At 44.5% G+C, this 14,748-nt stretch overlaps 1 protein-coding gene across 2 annotated transcripts in view; it reads left to right on the plus strand.

Moving 5' to 3' along the window:
• The window catches only part of neurl1b (neuralized E3 ubiquitin protein ligase 1B), a 37,412-nt gene extending 24,104 nt beyond the window's left edge, over positions 1–13,308 (plus strand). Inside the window, exons 1-6 of one of the 2 annotated variants that reach the window (XM_033974666.2) lie at positions 1,615–1,842; positions 5,791–6,035; positions 6,388–6,721; positions 8,307–9,038; positions 9,860–9,976; positions 11,681–13,308. In XM_033974666.2, coding sequence (XP_033830557.1) covers positions 1,812–1,842; positions 5,791–6,035; positions 6,388–6,721; positions 8,307–9,038; positions 9,860–9,976; positions 11,681–11,928 — 1,707 coding nt within the window. In that variant the 5' untranslated portion in view covers positions 1,615–1,811 and the 3' untranslated portion in view covers positions 11,929–13,308. Of the gene's footprint in view, positions 1–1,614; positions 1,843–5,790; positions 6,036–6,387; positions 6,722–8,306; positions 9,039–9,859; positions 9,977–11,680 lie in introns of those variants that run through there. The other variant, XM_055224792.1, reaches the window with a different exon arrangement.
• The last annotated feature ends 1,440 nt before the right edge of the window (positions 13,309–14,748 follow it).

Here is a 14,748-nt window from a genome sequence, read left to right on the forward strand (position 1 = left end):
TGGTCAGCGTCTCCGAGCGCCGCGGTCCAGAAGACAGGAAACAGCTTGAGAGGAGCCGTCAGAGCCGTGGGAGGGTAAAGGATGAGGGTGGGAAGAATGAGGCCTATTTCCTTAAATGTAGCTCAAACGTTTCACCAAAATGACCCTGATCTGGAGCGTTTACATCAGACTGTGTGACTGTGCTCTGAGGAATGTGCACTTTACATTCACCGTATACCTTTATATTCTTCATACGGATTATTAAACAGGAAAAATGTATAATGCAATTTTTTTTTTTCTTTTTTTACTTAAAGGTCCATATTATGATATTTTCTGATCTGTTCTAATGTCGTTTCCTCGCCACAAACAGACCTGGAGTTGTGTTTTGTTTCATTCACACATGTTTAACACACAAAAAACCTGCATATTTAGGTTTAGTTCTTTTCTCAAGCTGAAAACACTCTGTTCCACCTTGTGATGTCATCGTGTGGTGATACAGGAAGTGCTCCACTGTGTTTTTAAACTCCACACACCTTCATTTCTAGAATCATTTGGATCATTTCAGCCTCTGGAATTGCCACTTATCTCGACTGAACTAAAGGTAAAAGGAGCTGTTCACTTGGAAACTGCCACTTCATGACATCACAAGGTGGAACAGAGTGTTTTGAGCTTTTGTCCTGTGTGCAAAGCTCTGGTACCGGGGCTTTGATTTGAACGGTTTATCCACTCTGACAGTTCAGTGTTCACACAGTGTGTAAGGGCTGTGTCCTGTGTGCAGAGCCTGTCCTCCTGTGCGTAGTGGAGCACACAGTGACCAGACCTGAGCTCAGAGTGTTTCGGAGTGTTTCGGAGTGTTTCGGAGTGTTTCGGAGTGTTTCGGAGTGTTTCGGACTGTTTCAGACTGTTTCAGACTGTTTCAGACTGTTTCAGACTGTTTCGGAGGGTGTTTCAGTGTGTTTCAGAGTGTTTCAGCGTGTTTCAGATTTTTCAGGGTGTTTCAGAGTGTCTCAGACTCTTTCAGACTGTTTTGGACTGTTTTGGACTGTTTTGGAGTGTTTCAGACTGTTTTGGAGTGTTTCAGACTGTTTTGGAGTGTTTCAGACTGTTTCAGAGTGTTTCAGACTGTTTCAGAGTGTTTCACACTATTTCAGGGTGTTTCAGACTGTTTCAGAGTGTTTCACACTATTTCAGGGTGTTTCACACTGTTTCAGACTGTTTCAGGGTGTTTCAGACTTTTTCAGGGTGTTTCAGACAGTTTCAGGGTGTTTCAGACTGTTTCGGAGTGTTTCACATTGTTTCAGACTGTTTTGGAGTGTTTCAGGGTGTTTCACACTGTTTCAGACTGTTTCACACTGTTTCAGAGTGTTTCACACTGTTTCAGACTGTTTCACACTGTTTCAGAGTGTTTCACACTGTTTCAGGGTGTTTCACACTGTCTCACACTGTTTCACACTGTTTCAGAGTATTTCAGGGTGTTTCACACTGTCTCAGAGTGTTTCACACTGTCTCAGACTGTTTCACACTGTTTCAGCGTGTTTCAGAGTGTTTCAGACGTGCTCGTGAGCGGGAGCCTGCTCTGTGTCTTTAAAGCTGTGCAGTGGGGGAGCTTCACTGGGAGAGGAGGGGTCGCTGTGCGCCAGTTGGAGGTGTCCGCTTGTCGCTGTGGTTTGGGTTTGACATTAAAGACGAGCGCGTCCATCTCTGAGCTGGAGATGAGAGCACGAGCCGCACCGGGAGACGTGCACGAGGACGGCTCCGTGATACATGGATGGAAACACGGACGCGTCAATCGGATATAAGTTGCCCACCGGTGCAACGGATTTCTGGAAATAATGGGGAACGCGACACCGAAGCCATTAATAGGTGAGACATGCGGCTCATATCGGACCTTTGGCTCCGTTTGAAACACACACGCGGACGGTATGTGAAAGGGACACGATACACACGGCTCGTGTTCATCCTCCCCGCGCGCACAACGCGCCTCTGCCGCGGCGCAGCGGAGCGTGAACCAGAGAGCATGTGCACATAGGGACATGTCACACAGAGAGCATGTGCACATGGGGACATGTCACACAGAGAGCATGTGCACATGGGGACATGTCACACAGAGAGCATGTGCACATGGGGACATGTCACACAGACAGCATGTGCACACGGGGACATGTCACACAGACAGCATGTGCACACGGGGACATGTCACACAGACAGCATGTGCACACGGGGACATGTCACACAGACAGCATGTGCACACGGGGACATGTCACACAGACAGCATGTGCACACGGGGACATGTCACACAGACAGCATGTGCACACGGGGACATGTCACACAGACAGCATGTTCACACAGGGACATGTTGACACGGAGCATGTGCACACAGGAGCATGTACACACAGGAGCATGTTCACACAGAGCATATTCACACAGCATGTTCACACAGGGACATGTTGACACAGAGCATGTTCACACAGAAGCACATTCACACAGGGCAGGGAGCATGTTCACACAGAGCATGTTCACATAGAGCATGTTCGCACAGGATCATGTTCACACAGGAGCATGTTCACACAGGGACATGGTCACACAGAAGAAGTTCACACAGGGCAGGGAGCATATTCACACGGAGCATGTTCACACATAGCATGTTCGCACAGGATCATGTTCACACAGTAGCATGGGACATGTTCACACAGAGAAGTTCACACAGGGCAGGGAGCATGTTCTCACAGGGACATGTTCACACAGAGCATGTTCATACAGAAGCACATTCACACGGGGCAGGAAGCATGATCACACAGGAGCATGTTCACATAGGGGCATGTTCACACAGAAGCACATTCACACAGGGCAGGGAGCATGTTCACACAGAGCATGTTCACATAGAGCATATTCACACAGGATCATGTTCACACAGGAGCATGTTCACATAGGAGCATGTTCACACAGAAGCACATTCACCCAAGGCAGGGAGCATGTTCACACTGAGCATGTTCACACATGAGCATATTCACATAGGGCAGGGAGCATGTTCACACAGGGACATGTTCACACAGAGCATGTTCACACAGGGACATGTTCACACAGAGCATGTTCACACAGGGACATGTTCACACAGGAGCACATTCACACAGGGCAGGGAGCATGTTCACACAGGAGCATGTTCACACAGGGACATGTTCACACAGGGACATGTTCACACAGGGACATGTTCACACAGGGCAGGGAGCATGTTCACACAGGAGCATGTTCACACAGGAGCATGTTCACACAGGAGCATGTTCACACAGGGACATGTTCACACACTGAAGTTTTTCTACCTGCTAAAGTGACATTGATTTTAAACTAAACCGTGTATCGTCCGTGTGCACACAGTGTGTTACAGTGTGTTAGTGTGTTACAGTGTGTTACAGTGTGTTACAGTGTGCACACAGTGTGTTACAGTGTGTTACAGTGTGTTACAGTGTGTTACAGTGTGCACACAGTGTGTTACAGTGTGTTACAGTGACAGTGTTTTATTGTTTAAGCTGAGGCCCAACGAGCTGAAGAGACGACTTCATCAGCCAAAATATGAAACAAGAGTATTCTCTGCACTGATGTCTATGGTTCTGCTCGCAGCGCGCTGGCACCACACTTGTTAAGTTGCTGCCACTTCGTCGCTTGTTGCCAGAAATAACATCTTTTCAGTGCCATGCATAATTGGCATTATTATCTAGTTAAGTGCCACGTGCTTCACAAAGGCAGAATTGGCAATTAAAATGTTTTACAGTTTCAGCTTATGAAGCACATTACCTGAAAACTAATGCCTTATATCACTTCAATATCACTGATTTACACCACCCACTCGCTGGAGAGCCGCCGGGGGAATCCACAAGGTGAAATGATGTGGTTCCTGCCACTAGCGCCAGCTGACGTAGGATTTGGACGGAGCCCTGTTAGTCACAGAGGAGCAGAGAGTCCTGGCAGCTCAGGCCCTGCAGCTTCAGCTCGAGATGGTTTCAATTAACAAGAAACTGATAGAAAAATCCTCCTTGGTGCGCTCTGTTTAAAAGCAATATATCTCCAACAATACAGCGTCTGAGCTGAGTGTATGAGATGATTATATGTCTCTGCTAAAAATAGTATTACAGGAGATAGAAACCAAGTTATTTCTCTGAGGCCTCCCCACGCCCAGATAAATGTGTGAAAAATCAACGCTCCAGTCACTGCAGATACATTAGACAGAACCAGAACTGAAACGAGTGTAAAATAAAGATTATCTGGAGTTTGCATCTCTTGTCAGTGACCCGTGATTCCTAAATAAGTCTCATGAAGTCTTATGATTGTATTTTAACAGCTTCCTCTTTCATCCTGGCGTCCATCCAGACAAAAAGAGATTACATCACTTTCCATCTTCAGTCTGTGGTTATGTAAAATGTGCGTAAATGCAAAGTTCAGATCTTTCTTTTAGCTGCTTCAACAGGCTGTTTTTGACCAAGTCCGTCCATCCATCCATCCATCCATCCATACAGGGCAGTGTTTATCTTGGGGCTGGGGTATCTCCGTCTCATCACATCGTCACTGGGCCGCTATGTATTTAATGAACATCTTAAAAAAGCATCAAAGCTGAGAAAGAAACGTGTTTGTGTCCATCCCGCGGCACGTGGTTTGGAAAGTGTCTGTATATAGTTAGGCCGCTTGACATCGAGCCCCATCTAATAACACGAAGAGACTCCCAACCGCGCCGCTCTTTTCATAGCTTTCACTTTTCTGAAAAACTATATTCCCCGAGTACACGCTGGGGGCACGTCATCTGAGATTTTACAGATGTTACAGATGCTGCTTCACAGTTTAGAATTTAATCAGTGATAATGTCTAATGTGGGAAATGTACTATGGAACATTTGACTGAGTTATCGCTTGCACCAACATCACAATACATTTAAACGCAGACGTAAACACGGGCTCTGGCGCACGCACACAGACTTGTTTCAGTGTCGCGCTGCCGGACAACAACATGAAAACCGTTCCCTCCATTTTGAATCTGTATTAAAAAAAGTGTGTGCGTCCATCTTGAATGATTTCTGCATCAAATCCTCATCAGATCAGTCTTTGCTTAAGCAGGACGTGGACATTCTGGAAAGATGTGACTGAAGATTAGAGTTTTATTTGACCGTTTCCTCGCCGTACGTTTATGAAGAAAGGAGCGATTGAGCGAGTGTTTATGCTGCAGGCCAAACTGTGTATAGTCCATATACATAAGGCAGATTTTATATCAGCCAAACCGATGCTAATATTACTCAAATCAAACAAAGAAATAGGTTCAGTATTTTAGCATATGTTTGTTTGGGGTAAATATTTACAGAACCCTGAAAAAATCCACCTCTGCTTATATCGCCGCCATCATAAACACGACTTAAGTAAATAGTCAAAGTGTTCACGTACTTGTCCCACATGGCAGCGGTCAGGACTGAAGTGGATTTCGTTACGTTAACACCGAATGTGGGTTACGTTTGTTGGATGTCTGTTCACCGTCGCTGTGGGAAAGGAAGTGCCTCAGACCTCGCGGCTTCTTTACATAACTGGACCCTGCCCTCTAAACCAACTGTCACGGACCACTCGCGAACAAGTTATAGTGTGTCGATATGTTTGTGTCTTTCCAACAGCTGGCACCACTGAAGCTGCTATTTTGACCTTGTCTTCAGTTATAAAAACAGCCCTAGTTTGTACATACCACACAGAGAACGCCTCTATTTCTGTTGATCGGCTCAATCGCAGCTTTGATAGTGTCCTAACTTGTCTCTCATAAATTATTTGCGTTCTATTCTTTGTGCAGACTCAACTTTGCAACCCCGCCCGGTGGCCAACAGGCAGTACTACACTCTGCCCAACAATGGCGCGGGTGTGGAGAGAAGGACCTCCGCTCCTCCGGTCAACATTAATCTGGAGTCACCGCGGTTTCATCCTCACGTCAAAGGAAAAAACATCCGGCTGGACGGGCAGCTACGACGAGCCACGCGTAAAAACAGCTTCTGTAACGGCATCACGTTCAGCCACAGACCCATCCATCTCTATGAGAAGGTATGAGTCACTGTTTATAACTCTCAGCTCCACAAACAAACATCCTTCAGAGATTACTTCATGTGTAGATCACTTATCACTAGTTCACCACTGGTCATAACTTTAACCACTTAGAGCCTGAACAGTCCTCTGTCCTGTGAAAACCCCTCACAGATCAGTGTGCGGAGTTTACTCTGTGGCTTTTCTCTTTCACAGATATGAACAGACTAAACTGATGCTGTGATACTGTGCAGAAACAGACCTTAACCTTATCCATTTTTAACTTTATCAAATCTATAAGAATAAAATGTTTACTTCATGCTGTAATTCTCTTCTACGTCTGTGGTCACGTCGTTTTTCTGATTTGTTGCAGGTCCGTCTTCGTTTAACGGGGGTACACACAGGTTGGAGTGGAGCTCTCAGGTTTGGTTTCACCAGCCTTGACCCTAATGAACTTGTGGCTACAGACATCCCCAAGTACGCCTGCCCTGACCTCGTGACCCGGCCCGGGTACTGGGCAAAGGCCCTGCCTGAAAGACTGGCTTTAAAAGACAATGTACTGTCATTCTGGGCCGATCGCCACGGGCGAGTTTTCTACAGCATCAGTGATGGAGAGCCCATCCTGTTCCACTGCGGCCTCAGCGTCGGCTGTCCGCTGTGGGCCATTATAGACATTTACGGCATCACTCAGGAGGTCACACTGCTGGGTAAGATTTATAGTTTGTCCTGGGATTAAGAGGCGACCTGTCAGTGTAAAACTAAACAAACAGATACGGCAATCTTTCTAGTGTCACGTATGGACAGGGCTTAGACAGCCTTGAAATCCAGAGAATTTATTTTTTATAGAGACAAGCCATTTGAAGCTAATTTAAGCAAAGACTTCTGAGGCCAGTCGTGTGTAAAGATCCACAGCAGCAAAGACAGATGTACTGCTGGTCCACATTATCTCCTTCAGCAGAGACCAGTCTAATACAGACTGAGAGAGGGATATTGATCATAGTTCCTTGTCTCATATATCTTCATGTTTTATTATTCTTATCGTCATTTGAATCACTATTTCAGCTGAGGAGTGCTCTCGTACTCAATGGCAGTGTTTATTCTCAGTTTGACAGGAGCTTTGACCATGTTTGGTCAAGGCGGCAGATCCCAGGAGCTTTTGGTGAGGGGCCAGTGCACGGGGCCGTCTCAGCATCACTAGAAATAGTAATAAAGGAATGTATCATGGGTCCAACAGGGACCACTGCTCTATATCTGCATGTACTATCACTACTTTAAGATAAACAGCCAGAACATAAACCTGAATAAGATGCACAGGGAGGACCATGGAACATTTAACTACATATGTGTATATCATGTTATTTTTACTTATATTTATATTTCTAATGTGTTAAGCCCCACACAGGGTTAAAACTGCACTACAAAAACTACGGTAACAACTTAGTGACCAGCGCCATTAAGGTGTTTTCTTCTGGAGAATTTATTTTTGTCCTAGGGCCCAAATAATCCAGAAAAGAACAGACAAAAAAACTTTAAGAGTGTGAACGCTGCTGTTTTGTTCATTTAGGCAACAGGCTCCGCACACAAAAGCACGCTAGCTACTTCACTGTGCCTCAAAGCTAATGCTAACTTTGATTAAAAGTCTCAAATATAAAATAATCGACCTATTAAAATTTAAATGAATAATATGAACTGTTTTTATATGTAGTTTACTTCAGTTTGTGGTGTTGTTTTAGTGTTTATTATGCCTCAAAGTTAGCATTAGCATTAGCATTAGTATTGAGACACAAACATGTCTCTGGTGAAGTGTTCATTTTATTCGTGTAGTGTTTAACATTTTGTGAGAGACGTCCACGCACAGCTCCCTGTCCTCTGTCTGACCCTCACTACCTAACCTCTGACCTCTGACCTCTGACCCCTGACTCACCCACAGCTCCCTGCCTACTGCATAATCTTTACCCGTGTGTTCATTTCAGCGCTACTCAGCAACAAAACGATAAAGAAGCAACCGGACAGGACCTGGTGATGCTAACATGCTAATGCTAATACAGACTTTAATCAAAGGCAATGATGGGTAATAGTTTCTGTGAGGCCAATTTAAATAATTTTCCATAAAAATAATATTGATATGAGCTCAGTTAATGTCGACACAGACTGTACAAACATTTAGAGCAGTTTTATAGGCGTCAGTCGGGGGGGGGGGGGGGGGGGGGGATGTCGCTAAACTGTTATAATCTCAGTGTGGGGCTGATTACCTGACGTCACAAAGTCGTTTTTTTATTTTCTCTGCCGCAGAAAGCACGTTTGCTGAGAGCGTGGGGCCGAGCTGCCTGAGCACGGCCCGACTCAGTGCCTATCTGCCCCAGACTAGCCACGACTCGGCCAACTACAACAACAATCAGCTGGAGAACAACCAAGCCGCCGCCGCCAAGATGGCCGACCTCCAGCTCAACAACTACACGCAGCTGATCCCCTGCTGTTCCACCACTTCCTCTACCTCCACTCCCTCCTCTGCACCCGCTGCCTCCAGGGTGGTCCGCCCCGGCCTCCCCGCCCCGCTGGACAACGACTTGCACTTTCACCCGATCCGCGGCTCCGACGTGATCCTGTCGGCCGATCGCTTGGCCGCGTGCATACACTTTCTGGACAGCAGTCGGACTCTCGTCTTCGGTGACCGGCCCCTTCACGTGGGGGAGACTATTTACGTGGAGGTGGGTCACTTAGGCCTGCCATACTTCGGAGCGCTGCTGTTCGGTTTGACGTCATGTGACCCCGCGAGTCTGCACGCCGCGGACCTGCCGGCTGATCCGGAGCTGCTGCTGGACCGTAAAGAATACTGGGTCGTCCACAGAGGCATCCCCATCCCCTGCTCCGGAGACGTGCTGAGCTTCAGTCTGCTGTCCACCGGAGAAGTGCATCACGCCATCAACGGAGCGGGGCGGGGCCGTCTGCTCTGCGTGGACTCCTCTCAGGTGCTCTGGGCCTTCTTCACCCTCCACGGAGCCGTCAACAGGGTCAGAATACTGGGTAAGACTGGACAAATGTGGAAAGAGGCGGTGCAGATTTGTAGCTGTACTTTCTTTGAGGCGTCTTTAGGACATGGGGCGTAGACAGAGGGAGGGACAAAGGCGTCTGTTGTCTCAGGCCTGAGGGTTTTAGGGGCCCAGAATTTGATCTTTATCGTATTCATTTACATTAAAGGGGGGCCCATGTGAGGATTCTTGGCCCCAAAATTTCTATGAATGGGTCTTTTACGGCTGTTTTATTACTTAATAGTAGATTAAAGAAGCTGTACAAGTTCGTGCTTTGTTCCATAGTCGTGTTGGTAAGAAACTATTGTAGTCACAGTCGCCCCGGGGCAGACTGATGGGAGCGAGACCAATCGGCGCCATCTTTCCCTCTGACCGCCATCGATTATTCGCTCACAGTGGTTTACAGTTTACACTAGTCACTACTGCCAGATCCAACCCGGGTCAGCGTCCAACACCAGACGAGTGACGAGGAGATAAGACGAAAAAACAGAAAAATGACTTGGACCAGATGGATATCAGACCTTAATTTGCCCTTTTTCAGAACTATCGTGTTTATTTCTCAAATGTAATATTATCCACACTTATACCAACACAAGACATTCACTTGATATGTTTTAAATTTCCCAATGCCACGCTCACAAAAAGATGAAAAGCGCTGTAAAAGTACAAAAATGCAGACCAAATCTAACTCATTTAGCTCTGCGTCTTATCTTTACATGCAGAGCTCTTTCTGGTTGGTTCAAGGACACATCACAACTGTTATTTTTTTTGTGTCATGATCATGTTTTAACGCTCACGACCTGCCCGGTGCCACAGGGACTCTGCAGCCGAGCCCCCTGCCCAGCCCGTCCCAGAGCAGCAGCCCAGACGACAGCGACTCAGACCTGGCCTTCAGCGTGAACCGCTCGTCCTCGGCCTCGGAGTCGTCTTTGGGTGAGACGCGCAATCACAAGATCAACATCAAATGATCTGAATCCAAGTTTGGTTTTACGGTTTCTGTGTGTGACTTTTTGAAATACGATGCGAAAAAATGAACGTCTTTGTGAATAAATCTAATGAAGCTGGTGGAATTTTAAGCTCACAGCGGCATGAATGTGTACATTTTTATTCATTATACCACGGCTGGTGAGAGTTCTGATGAATGACTGCCGCGTGTTAATTCTGCATAACTCGCAAGTAGTTCCGGCAACGGTTAAATCACATTCTGTATCACTGCTCTCATGACATCACCATAGCAATGGGTAAAAACAAACGCTCGACGGCTCTGAGTAGAAAGCGGGGACTAGTTTAATTTAAAACGCAGAAATAACTTGATATTTGAGACATTTGCAGACGGTGAACAGGCTTTTCGCAATCACACGCGACACATTTCAGTTTGTAGTCGTGGTAACAGCGCAGGAGCCGAGCGTTTTGCAGTTTAACCGTAGACTGTTTGTATAAATGGACATAGCTAACGCGCTAGGTGTCGTGTTCCAAATAGAAAGTGAGCATGGGCGGTCATTTTGTTCTTAAATGTTCGTATTAACCCGCTCTACGTGATCCTGGGGTTTTTATTTCCCGATTGTGTCTGTAAATCAAGATATGAACATTAATCCTATAGCGTCAGATGCTATAGTTTTAGCATGGCTCGATAGACTCGCGGTTGTGGACTTTCCATTACCGTAACTCCGCAACCAATTGTGCAATTATGTAAATTCAAGCATCTCAAAGCAGAGGCATGAGGCTCTTTAAGGACTGAGCAGATTATAGACCATCATATCTCGCCTAGACGTTTTTTTTTTCTTTTTTGAGCCATAAAAATCATGTTAAAAGAAGTATCAGCATGTACTTTTGCCTTTTTTCACACAACTTCCTCTGTTTCACATAGCCATCTTTATTTTTCCTTTGATGCGCTCTGATTGGTCGTCTTCGAGGCACAACGTAAGCGCATTACCATAATGACAGTAACATATTTAAAGAGCCTCATGCCTCCACTTTGAGACGCCATTTTGAATTTACATGAAGCACGATTGGTTGCGGAGTTACGGTAATGAAAAGTCCGCAACCGTAGAGTCTGTCGGCGGCGATAGCATCCGACGCTACAGAGTTGATAACAGACAAATCAGGCGGCGTATTTCCTTGAGGTCGCTCCTGTTAGCCTTAGCAACAGGTTTGATTGACGGCGTTGCTAAGCGCTCGCTCTCTGCTAAACCAGTGGTGTGGGTGCAAAAGCGGCGTTACTTTCAACAGCCTCGCTTCTGATTGGCTCTTTGGTTGCTATGATACTTCCAAATATAAAACTCTGCTCCAAAATTGGCCGCCAAAACTGCTAGCCTCGATTAGCTTCATTTGACTGGACCCGAACGCTGTGGGTGACGCCACTTCTTTGCACAGTCTGTGAGTTTAAAGCGCGGCTCCAAGTTGTTTAACGCTGACTCACACAAGATTCACATTTAAAATAGTAAAGTTCCAGTAACATTTCACAAAGACAGTGGTGGAAATTCTATTACGCAAGACGCTTCCTGTACAGTGGCTGCCTTTGACTCAGATCTGTAACAGGATAAGTTCATTGAGCATAATGTTTTCTGTATTAAACCCCATAATGTTACGCAGGAGAACATCTTAATCCTACTCATGTTTTCCCTTCTCTTCTCCCAGTGACAGCCCCCAGCTCCCCCCTCAGTCCTCAGGTCTCGCCCACCATGGCCGTCCCGGAGCTGCCTCCTGGTGGCAAAAACGGGGAGTGCACCATTTGCTTCGACCAGGAGGTGGACACTGTCATCTACACGTGCGGTCACATGTGTCTCTGCAACGAGTGCGGGCTCAAGCTCAAAAGACAAATGAACGCCTGCTGCCCCATCTGCAGGAGACCCATCAAAGACGTCATCAAGACATACAGGCCGTGAGAGGCGACTTCTACGACACTTTAAGGTCTCGGGACAGCGCTCGTGTAGGCACCACTACTCAGGCTGGATCGATATGGACAAAAGCCAAATGTGGATATATTGTGCCTATGGGAACATTTTGTAAAATAGATATGAAATGAGACACGACCAGGCTGAAGTTTGGACACACTCTCTCGCTCAGTGTTGTTTTTTCTTTATTTTTACTGCTTTCTACATATTATACACACACAGAAGACATTAAATATATGACGTAAGATTTATGGAATTTTTTAGTAAAGAAAAAAATGTTTAATAATGACCATATACAGTGTAAGAAATATTTTTAAATACATTTTTTTGTATTCAAATCCCCAAAATTTCCACCCTTTCCTTTGTCGAAAAATATTTAGTAGAGTTGTTTTTCACTTTTTTCTTTACTAAATAATTCTATAAATCTTCTTTTATATATTTGATGTCTTCTGTGTGTGTATAAAATGTAGAAAGTTGTAAAAATAAAAAAATAAAAACACAGAATGAGCGGGTGTGTCCAAACTTTTGACTGGTAGTTTATGTTTAAACGGCACCAGTCAAAAGTTTGGACATAACCTTCATATTCAATGCTTTTTTTCATTTTTTTTTACTACTTTCTACATTTTATATACACACAGAAGACAACAAATATATGAAGGAAGATTTATGGAATTATTTAGTAAAGAAAAAAGTAAGAAAAATCTCTTCTAAATATTTTTCAACAAAGCAAAGCGTGGAAATTTTGGGATTTGAATATAAAAAATATATATATAAAAATAGTTCTTACACTGTATTTTATAATTATTAAACATTTTTTCTTAACTAAAAAATTCCATAAATCCTACGTCATATATCTAATGTCTTCTGTGTTTATATAACATGTAGGAAATAGTAAAAATAAAGCAAAACCTTGAACGAGAATGTGTGTCCAAACCTTCGTCTGGCCGTGTAGGTTTTAGAGGCTTTGACCTTCCATAAAATGCACACTTCTGTTTGTTCACCTCTTTTATATTTCTATGTGGTATTGTCCTGTTTCACATGATTAACGCAGAAAAAAACTGCTGTGAATATATTCCTCCGTCCTATAGCCCTCTGTGACCCCGATGAGTCCCTGTGCTTTAGACTCCTCGTGCCTTAGGTAAAACCACCGCCGTGTCCGACTCCGACTCAATACGCTACAGGTCCTAGCCATATTTTTAATGTACAGTGAAGAGGGCTGCAGGGAAACGAAAGGAGGAAGTGAAAGAGCGGAACGCAAAAAAAGAACCAGATGTTTTGACAAAGTTACTGCGTTTAAGATAGGTTTGTTTAAAATATGATGGAGTAATATGTTTTGCACAAATACAGTTTAATAAATGGTATAAATGTGAACGTAGAGTCTTCATCGGGTTTACATTTCACTGGATTTCATTGGATTATTATATTTTTTTTTACGTTTTCATGAGTAAGAGAGGTAGAAGTGACCTGAGGTAAGTGTGAATGCACGGTTAAACGTGTCAAGCTCTGATAATTATTCCATTTAATTCAAGTTTATTTATATAATTGGTCTTTTCTTTGCAAAAGCTGCTGCACTTTCACTTCTAAACATAACACGATTTGGAATTGAAGTTTGAGGTAAAATACCGAGCAAAAACGCAACAAATTACAGCTTTTTCCACGTCTGAACTACTTGGAAATTACATAAAAAAAATACTGTCTTATTTCTGTTGCTGGACAGTCCACTCCAGACTCCAGTCCAGCCACAGCTGCCCTGGGGTGGACAGATGGAAAAGAGGCTGCCAATCTGCGCCATCTGCCAGTCCAAACACTAATCTTTCTGTCACACATCTTTTAAAAATAGCAAACATGGTGAAGCGTCTTGCACAAGGACACAGCAGCAGTGTGTTCTGTTTGGGATCAGTGTAGAACTCACGATAATGACTCATTGTTCAATTAAATTCAATTAAATTTATTTTTGTAAAGCTCAAAATCACAACAGCAGCATCGCCTCTTTGGGCTGAACATGAGAATTGATTTAACCAACAGAAAGTTTGAAAATCAACAATGAAAAAGAAACAAACAAAAATTAATCAACAGAAAACAAGCAAATGGAGACGTGTCCCACAGCGCCCCCTGTCCTCAGACCCTCCTCCTGCAGGAACAACTGCCCCATAGCGCCCCCTGTCCTCAGACCCTCCTCCTGCAGGAACAACTGCCCCATAGCGCCCCCTGTCCTCAGACCCTCCTCCTGCAGGAACAACTGCCCCATAGCGCCCCCTGTCCTCAGACCCTCCTCCTGCAAGAGCCACTGCCCCACAGCGCCCCCTGTCCTCAGACTTTCCATCTTGGCAACTAAAAACTCCAAAAAAACCCAAGCTGGAACAGTATATTTTGGGGCTGAGTATTCATCATGAATATTTTTCTTTGTGTGTGGCGTTTTTGGTATTTTTGTTCGAATGTAATAAGATTTGAGCTGTAGAGGAGTAAATACGTTCCTTTTGTGGCTAAATATTCGTACTTTCTGCTGTTTATCATGTCTTTTAATGAAACAGTCTATTTAAAAATGGTTTACTGAGATTATCCTGCGTTATTTAAATCTTAATTAGTGACAAAGTGGTTTCAATATTATCGTTTATGGTGATATTTCTCTGTAGCGATATAATATGGAGTTTACACATGTGTTACCGCGACAGGGCTATTATAAAACACATTTAAAACGACTTCAGACGAACAAAGTGCTTCACATAAAAAGAAAACAAAACACATATGTCCTGTGTAGTGTTAAATACCAGGGAGGAGAGGTGCGTTTTCAGTCTAGTCTTAAACGGCATT

This window comes from Periophthalmus magnuspinnatus, chromosome 10, assembly GCF_009829125.3.
Source record: "Periophthalmus magnuspinnatus isolate fPerMag1 chromosome 10, fPerMag1.2.pri, whole genome shotgun sequence".
NCBI lineage: Eukaryota > Metazoa > Chordata > Actinopteri > Gobiiformes > Gobiidae > Periophthalmus > Periophthalmus magnuspinnatus.